Consider the following 8,574-nt stretch of genomic DNA (forward strand, 5'->3'; position numbering starts at 1 on the left):
CCTCTCCTCCTTCTCCCTACTTCAGGAGTTGCCCTGTCCTCCATCCCCATCTGATGTTGACAGCCTCGATGGCCACAGCTTCAACGATGAGATGAGCAGTGACCCTCGGGACATTGACCAGGATAACAGGAGCACCTCGCCCAGCGTCTACAGCCCTGGCAGCGTGGAGAATGACTCCGACTCCTCCTCCGTGCTGTCCCAGGGGCCGTCTCACTCCTACCACCACCCTCCACTCTTCCCACAGAGCCCGCCGGTAGCTCCCGCTCCTGACAGCCTGCCCCGTCCACCCGAGCCCAGCTTCGGGCTCCCGGGCGAGGTGCACCCCCAGGGACCCCCGGCGGGGAGCTACCACTCCCAGCTGGATGGCCAGCCCTCACGCCTCTTCCAGGCTCAAGCCCCACAGACACCCACGTCCTCCTCTGCTGCCGCTGCCCCTCCTGCTCCTCCTTCCTCCTCCTCCTCCTCCTCTTCCTCCTCTTCCTCCTCATCCTCCTCCTCCCATGCTCCTCTTTACCCTACAGCCAATGTGGTCCAGGTTGGGACCAAGATTCCCGGTGGCGTGGGGGGTCTCCCCGCACCGGGGGTACGCGAGCAGACCCTCGGTGCCAAGCACAACCCGCCACCCACCACCCCCATCTCTCTGGCGTCAGTGGTTGGGGGGCTCCCCCCCCAGAAGACGCCCCCAGCCAACCCTCCAGCCGCCCCCCCTGCTTCGGCCCCTTCCTTCCCCCACGTCTCTGCCAATCTGCCTCCTCCCCCAGCCCTGCGCCCGCTCAACAATGCTGCGGCTGCCTCCAGCTCCCCGGGCATGGTGGGGCAGGCCCTGAGCACCCATCTTCCTTCGCCCCACGGCATGGGGCAGGACAAGGCACCGGCCCTAGCCCCCTCCCGCTATCCCTATGCCCCCCCACCGCTGCCACCCTCGAGCTCCTCAGCTCAGTACCCGCAGCCCTCCCCGGCCCAGCCCCTGCCCAGTTACAGTGCTTCCTATGGGCACTCCTTCCCCCCACCCAGTGGCCTGTCTGTGTCCAGCCAGCCCCCCAAGTACACCCAGCCCTCCCTGCCCTCCCAGCCCGTCTGGAGCCAGGGGCCACCCCCCTACAGCCGCCCCTTGGGCAATGCAGGCTCCCACCCAGCTGCCCCCTTCCCTGGCCAGCCCCCCCATCACCAGCAGCCCCCCCAGCAGCATCACCACGGGCATGGGAGCGGTGGGGGGGTCTCCCCAGCAGCCGCAGCTCCCCCCCAGGCCCCTGGGGGTTACCCCCATGGATTGGAGTCAAACAGCCATCATCCTTCCCATGCTACCTATGGGCTGCGCCTCTACCCTCCCCACAGCCAGGCTGCCTACAGCCAGGCTCCCTCAGCCACTGCCGCTGCACCCCCCTCTTCCTCCTCCTCATCCTCCTCCTCTTCCTCTTCATCCTCCTCCGCCTCCTCTTCCCAGGGAAGCTATCCCAGCATGTGCGCTCACCCGCCGGGCCAGAGTCCTGCCACCTACACCTTCCCCCCGCCGCCACCCCCCTCCCCTGCCCATGGGGCTGGCCCTCCGGTCACCTCTACTGCCACCACCCTCTCCACTGTCATCGCTACCATGGCCTCCCCCTCGGCAGCCCCCTACAAGACAGTCTCACCCCCGGTACCCCCGTCGGCTGTGGTCCCCTATGGAAAGCGGGCGGCCTCGCCTGTCCCCACCTTCCAGCCCCCGGTCCCCTACAAGCCAGGGTCCCCCCCTGCTTCCTCAGCTGCCCCTTTCCGAGCAGCCACCCCTCCCGGCTACCGGGTGGCTTCCTCCCCCGTGGCAGGGGGCTACAAAGCCCCCTCGCCTGCCCCCTCTGCCCCAGCAGCCCTGCCGGGGAGCATGGCCGCCCCGGCCCCCCCTGCGCCCCCGCTGCCCCTCAGCGCTGCACAGATCAAGCAGGAGCCGTCAGAGGAGTACGAGCCCCCCGAGAGCCCCGTGCCGCCGGCTCGCAGCCCCTCGCCGCCTCCCAAGGTGGTGGATGTGCCCAGCCACGCCAGCCAGTCAGCCAGGTGAGGTGTCCCTGCGCTGGGGAGGGACATATGGGGCAGGGAAAGGGAGGGCGCCCCAAGCGTGGGGTACACCTGCACCCTTTTGCTTTTTCCGTGATGCTCTTCCCTTTCTTACACTTTTGGGCTTGGTTTTATCTGCCCCGTCCCCATTCCTGCCCTCCAGCCCCTGCTGCACTGACAGGCTTTGCCTCTTGCCCCTAGATTCAACAAGCACCTGGACCGTGGCTTCAACTCCTGCTCCCGCACGGATCTGTACTTCGTGCCCCTCGATGGCTCCAAGTTGGCCAAGAAAAGGGCAGACTTGGTGGAGAAAGTGAGGCGAGAGGCTGAGCAGAAGGCGCGGGAAGAGAAGGAACGGGAGCGGGAGCGGGAGAAGGAGCGGGAGCGGGAGAAGGAGCGGGAGCTGGAGAGAAGCGTGGTAAGTCTGGGGGTCCCATTACCGATGCTTGAGGACCCCCTCGGCTGCTCCCTGACGCTGGTGTCTGCTCTCTTGCAGAAGATGGCCCAGGAGGGCCGGCCGGTTGAGTGCTCATCCCTGGGGCCGGTCCCCCACCGCCCCTCCTTTGAGCAGGGCAGTGCCGTAGCGACTGTTCCCCCATACCTGGGTCCTGACACCCCGGCTCTGCGCACCCTCAGCGAATATGCCCGGCCCCACGTCATGTCCCCCAGCAACCGCAACCACCCTTTCTATGTGCCGCTTGGTGCAGTCGACCCAGGCCTGCTGGGGTACAACGTCCCGGCCATCTACAGCAGTGATCCAGCGACGCGGGAGCGGGAGCTGAGGGAGCGGGAAGCCCGTGAACGAGACCTGAGGGACCGGGACCTGCGTGAACGTCTCAAGCCCGGCTTTGAAGTCAAGCCAGCCGAGTTGGAGCAGCTCCACGCCGTGCCAGCTGCTGCCATGGATCCGTTCCCACGCCACGGCGGGCTGAGTCTGCAGACAGCTCCCGGCCTTCATCCCGCTTTTCCGTTCCACCCAGGGCTGGGCCACTTGGAGCGGGAGAGGCTGGCGCTGGCAGCCGGCCCGACCCTTCGTCCCGACATGTCCTATGCCGAGCGCTTGGCAGCTGAGCGCCAGCATGCTGAGCGGGTGGCTGCTCTCAGCAATGACCCTCTGGCCCGTCTGCAGATGCTCAATGTGACACCTCATCATCATCAGCATTCCCACATCCATTCCCACCTCCATCTCCACCAGCAGGATGCCATACATGCAGGTGAGGACCATGGTGAGGGTGCCCTGCACAAAACCTCACTCTTCCTCCTACTGTGCTCTCCTTGCACTTCCTCCCTCTGGCCCTGGGGAAGCCCAAAAGCTGCAGAGACTTTCAGGGCCCAGATCCATCACTTCAGCCAGAAGAGGTCAACATCATGGTCATTCACTTTTGCCCTAGCTCCCGTCCCACCAAAGACGTTGATACCTGTTACAAGTGTCGGGGCATCTGTGAGTTTGCTGCTTATAGGCAAGCAGAGTTGTTTGCACTATGTCCTTTAGTTTTGGATCTCTGGGGATGCAATGTCAGTGCTAGGGTCCCTCTGCCTACCTGGGGGCTGGTGCTGCTGCGGACTGCATCCCTCACACTGTGGTCTGCAGAGGGAGTGGGAACCCTCCTAAACAGTGGGTTTCATCAGTATCCTTAGGACTAATGAAATCTTGGTTCTCCAGTTTGCTCCTGTGGCTCTTTCTGCAGGTGATGGGATGGGATGGGACAGAAGGTGGACTGATTGTAAGCAGCTGGAGACTGATGTCCTTCAGAATTGAGGTGGTGATCCCTTCAGTTTTCCCCTCCTCAGGAAAGCAAAATAAAAGGAAGTTTAGGGATGAAAAGCTCAGAGAAGCAAAGCCCAAACTACAGTGCTAGAGGGAAATGTGCCATGCCTGTGTGGGTACTGTGAGTGGTCAGTGGGATCTGGTGGCAGAGACACTTGACAGACACCCACTCTAAGCAGCTGCAGCTACTTGGAGATGGCATCAGGTACAAATCAAGCTCCTTCCCCCCACGCTCTGGAGCTGGGCTCCTCCAACCAGCACTCTGGCAGTGAGTCCAAAACACTGGGAAGAGCAGTTTTCATGTAGGTGGTACCTTACACCGCAGCCTTAGAAAGCACTTGCAAACGTGAGTGCCTGGCATTAAGCCTCTGTGCTGGGTGAGATCTGGAAATGGAAGCACCGAGTCTGTGGAGGCACGTGAATGACAGCCAGGCTGGCAGATAGGCACAGTACTGGGTATGGACGTGATTGGAGAGCAGGTCCTTGCAGGATTGACTTTATGAAGCAGTACTTCTCCCTGAGGAGTGTAGGGACAGAGCTATGCCAGGCTGGTTCACATGAGATTCAGTGCACTAAAAAGAGTAACATTCAGAAGGACACGGTACTGTGTTTCTAGCCTTGAAATCATTCCATCCCTAATGCACTCCAACCCTCTCCATGTCTGTTTTGTTGCACCTTTCTGTGTGTGGCCTCTTAGAAAGCATGGGACAATTATCTTGTGGTATCTTCTCTTCCCAGCCTCAGCCTCTGTTCACCCTCTTATTGACCCACTCGCCTCGGGATCACACCTGACCCGGATACCATACCCAGCTGGAACCATCCCAAACCCTCTCCTGCCTCACCCTCTACATGAGAACGAAGTGCTGCGCCACCAGCTTTTTGGTAGGGGATGCTCACAGGGACTGCTGGTCTCCTCTAAAGAGTCTCAGCAGAGCTCCAAGGGTCAGGGTGGTTATGAGAGGATTACAGGACCGAACTGAGGTCTACTAAACAGATCCTTGGCATGGCATAGAACGGGCTTACACTATTTGGTGAGCAAGTCCTGCACATGAACAGAGCTGGAAAAGCATGCGCAGTAGGGTCTTGACTGAGCTGGGGGGCCATGGATGAGGAAGGAGCCATCACACTAACTTGTTTATTTTCTGTTTCATCTTTGGCTGCAGCTGCACCCTACAGGGACCTGCCGGGCTCCCTCTCGGCACCCATGTCCGCAGCACATCAGCTCCAGGCCATGCATGCGCAGTCAGCTGAGCTGCAGCGCCTGGCTCTGGAACAGCAGCAGTGGCTCCACGCGCATCACCCTCTGCACGGCGTGCCGCTCCCGACGCAGGAGGATTACTACAGGTGCATGGATCTGCTCTCTCCTCACTGTGGGGTGGGTGGATGCGCTGTCCTCGCCAGAACACCTTTGGGCCCAGGGAAGCATTGCCCCTGAAGTGAGTGACCGAGCCTGAGCCCACACCCAGGAGCAGGGATCCGTGCCCCAGGGGCACAGCAGTGGGTTGGCTACCAGGAAGGTCATTCTTGGCAAGTGGCTGTTCCATGGCTAATCTTGTGTGGGGTCTCATCTCCTCCCCTCTGGGGACGGGATAAACTGACATGTTGCACCCATGCTAACGCAGTTCCCACTAACTGATAACCCCTGCCAAAGTACCAAACATTTGCGAGGGTTGGATGCTTTTGCCAAGATGAGGCTTTTACAAGTGAGAAAGATGTGCAGTGGTTGTTCCTTTTCAATAGCATCTCCTTCTTCGAGGATTTGAAAAACCCTCCGAGCCAGTGGTGTTGTGGAGGTCTGGACTAACAGAAGGCAGAAGGAGAGCCTGAATTGCCTTTTTTCTCAATCACCTTGTTCCTCTTCTTTCTTCCAGCCACCTGAAGAAAGAAAGTGACAAACCCCTTTAAGCGGACTTCTACTGTGGGCGTGACATCATCATGTCTTTCTCTCAAGAGGAGCAATCAATCAACCAAATCCTGGGGGAGGGGAAGCTGCAGTGACACATCCTGATCCCACCATGCAGCAGAGTGCCAGAGAAGACGGACGAACAGTACAGGATGGCATCCTGGGAGCAGAGAGCAGAGGACAGAAAATGGGGAGGGACTGAGACGCCACTTAACGGACATGAACTGATCGGTACGTGATTTCAGCAGAGCTCTGGAGGAAACGGCATCAGCATTGCACAGAGCTCAAAGCGACAAAGACATGAATTCAGGGTGGCAGCAGCTCCATCCTTTGTTTCGGGGGAACAGTTGCATTAAATAAGCGCAGAGCATCGCAGGACTTCATGTGCATGATGCTGCCACCTTTCCTGCTTCTGCGAGGAGGAACTCAACCCAACAGCCTTTTTTCCTCACACCCCACCCCCCTTTAGGTGTAAGATACTGCTTAGCGATATGGAAAAGCAATGTGGAACTTTCCCCCATTAGCTGGGGTGGCTTCCTGCTCTCCAGCATCCCATCCGATGCAGAGCCCGGTCCCAGCCATCGGGGTGCAAAGCACCGCAGACTGTTTGCGAGGTGGTGGCTGTGCTTCCCCACAAGGTGCAAAGCACTGGGAGGCTGTTTCCCAGACCACAGTCACCACCGTGATCCCCCCAAGTCCCATCGGGAGAGCCAGTGTGGCCCAGAGCAATGACACTGCGTCCTTGGGACTGTCTTGAAGATGATGGCTGCCCCCTTTCCCCTCACCCCTTCTAATTGATGTACTTTTAAAACTCATGCACATCCTGTTAGACGTGGCAGTTTTATGTAGCAACTTGTGATCCCCTTGCCCCCTCCCATCCCCGCGTGCGTGTCTGATTTCACAATTGTATCTCTTGATTGGTCCCCATATATATATATATTTACTTAATTAACCATTAAAAGGAAGAGAAAAAAACCAACCAACAACCCAGCTATAGAAAAAGAAACCACCCGAACAAAGTTCCCCACGCACTCCCAAGCCCCGACATGCATTCTAATAATTTATATATATAAATATCTATATGAAGATCTTAAAAAAGAGGGGGGGAAAAAAAGGATCAAAAAAACCCTTGCAGAAACAGACTGCGTTGTGTTCATTTATTTTCACCGGGGCCAGGAGCGACCCGTGCATGGGGCAGACGCTCGCTCTCTGCAGGCAGGGGGTGAGCCCCGGGGATGGCAGCCGGGGCCGGGCAGGAGGAGCGGGGGGGGGGAGCCGCTGAGCACCGCCCTGGGCCGGCGGGGGAAGAGCCTGCGGAGGCGTGGCCGGCAGGGGGTGCCATGGCAACCCCCAGCCCTCTCCGCCGGAGGGGGCGGAACTTACGCCGCTCGGCACCAATGGGAAGCGGTATATTTGCATACGACCAAGGCGGTGAGTCCGGGCCCGGCTTTTCGCCGTTGTCGCCGATGCGGGGCGGGGCAACCAGGCGGGACCGAAGGGGGAGCCGTACGAGGGACGGCGTGTTGATGAGCGGGCCGGGCGGCCCTCACCCTCGCCTTGGGGCGGGTCGGCGCCAGTGGGGTGCGGCGCTGAGGGGGGAGCTCCGCAGTGATTTCAGCTCTTTTAGTATTTGTCTAGCAGGTTTCCCGCCCGCGGGAAGCCACCCCCACCGGTGCAATGACAGAGCGGAGAGGGGCCGGGCCGCGCATGAGCGGTGTCGGGGTAGAGGGGACGCGGCGCTCGGGAGGGTGGAGCGGTAGCCGGTCCGCAGCGCCCCATGGCGGCGTCCGCGCCGGCCCCGGCGGCGCCGCTGAGCGCGGAGCAGGCCAAGGGTAGGTGAGGGCCGCAGGAGGCTCCGGGAGCGCTGCGCTGCGTTGCGCTGCGCGGCGGTTGAGTGTGCGTTTGCTTTCCGCAGCGGTGCTGGCGGAGGTGATCAAGGCCTTCGGTGCGCCCGAGAACGCGCAGCGCATGGAGGAGGCGCGGGACAACGCCTGTAACGACATGGGCAAGATGCTGCAGTTCCTCCTGCCTGTGGCTACCCAGATCCAGCAGGACGTGATCAAAGCCTACGGCTTCAGCAGCGACGGCGAAGGTGGGTAGTGCCCCGGAGCGCCGGGCCCGCCGACGGGCGGCCGCCTCCGTCCTTCCCAGCCCTTCTCTCGCAGGGGTCCTGAAGTTCGCCCGGCTGATCAAGTCGTACGAGTCGCAGGACCCGGAGATCGCCGGCATGTCGGGCAAGCTCAAAGCCATGTTCCTGCCGCCCATGACGCTGCCGCCGCACGGCGCCGGTACCGGCGGAGTGGCCACCTCCTGAGCCCGGCGACCTCTCCTCCAGCCCCGGCGGGCCGCGATGCTCGGATGCTTTGGAGCAGTCGAACGGGGGAGGCGCTGACCCGACAGGAACGGGGCGGTTTGTGCCTGCTTGTGTGTCTGCTCCTGAATAAACCATGTCTCGAAGTTGCCCTTGTTTTATGAATGGACACAAACTTAGTGGTGTGTTTGGGGCACAGATACCTCTCCCTGGTGCAGAAATGGTTACAGAAGTGCCTGCCTTATGCCTGACAAAACCTGTGCTGGTGCTTTGAGGGGCCTAGTTGTACCTAATTCTGCAGAAAGGTAATCATTTAAGCAAAGTCTTAGTGTGAAGCCCTGGGACTTGATGTGATATAAAATAAAGTGACTTTATTTTCTATTTCAGCGGTGCTAAGCCCTGTCTGGAGCAAGCTTTGCAAATGTGTTATCTGAAATGCACTACCTAATGTGTCTGTAAAACATAAGCTAGTGCTGTTCAGCAAGTGCTGCAACTGCCTGTGAGTCCCCTCTCGTCAGCAGGGTGGGTGCAGGTTATTCCTACCACCTCTACCCACTGGCTGCA

At 60.0% G+C, this 8,574-nt stretch overlaps 2 protein-coding genes and 1 non-coding gene across 3 annotated transcripts in view; all 3 read left to right on the plus strand.

Annotated features, from left to right (window-relative positions):
- Positions 1–6,839, plus strand: part of ATN1 (atrophin 1) — a 26,862-nt gene extending 20,023 nt beyond the window's left edge. Inside the window, exons 5-10 of the mRNA XM_061454156.1 lie at positions 26–2,028; positions 2,230–2,446; positions 2,525–3,242; positions 4,535–4,678; positions 4,960–5,140; positions 5,668–6,839. Of these exons, the coding sequence (XP_061310140.1) occupies positions 26–2,028; positions 2,230–2,446; positions 2,525–3,242; positions 4,535–4,678; positions 4,960–5,140; positions 5,668–5,701 (3,297 nt within the window). The 3' untranslated portion in view covers positions 5,702–6,839. The remainder of the gene's footprint in view (positions 1–25; positions 2,029–2,229; positions 2,447–2,524; positions 3,243–4,534; positions 4,679–4,959; positions 5,141–5,667) is intronic.
- Positions 1–8,161, plus strand: part of CUNH12orf57 (chromosome unknown C12orf57 homolog) — a 27,472-nt gene extending 19,311 nt beyond the window's left edge. The window contains exons 2-4 of the mRNA XM_061454157.1: positions 7,459–7,531; positions 7,615–7,791; positions 7,865–8,161. Of these exons, the coding sequence (XP_061310141.1) occupies positions 7,477–7,531; positions 7,615–7,791; positions 7,865–8,013 (381 nt within the window). The 5' untranslated portion in view covers positions 7,459–7,476 and the 3' untranslated portion in view covers positions 8,014–8,161. The remainder of the gene's footprint in view (positions 1–7,458; positions 7,532–7,614; positions 7,792–7,864) is intronic.
- On the plus strand, positions 7,306–7,364 carry LOC133269826 (U7 small nuclear RNA). Its single transcript, XR_009743571.1, has one exon. It is a non-coding gene; the product is annotated as a U7 small nuclear RNA (small nuclear RNA).
- Positions 8,162–8,574: the final 413 nt, after the last annotated feature.

This window comes from Pezoporus flaviventris, unplaced genomic scaffold, assembly GCF_033815535.1.
Source record: "Pezoporus flaviventris isolate CSIRO_AGI_PZ_B2104156 unplaced genomic scaffold, CSIRO_AGI_Pfla_v1 ptg000015l, whole genome shotgun sequence".
NCBI lineage: Eukaryota > Metazoa > Chordata > Aves > Psittaciformes > Psittacidae > Pezoporus > Pezoporus flaviventris.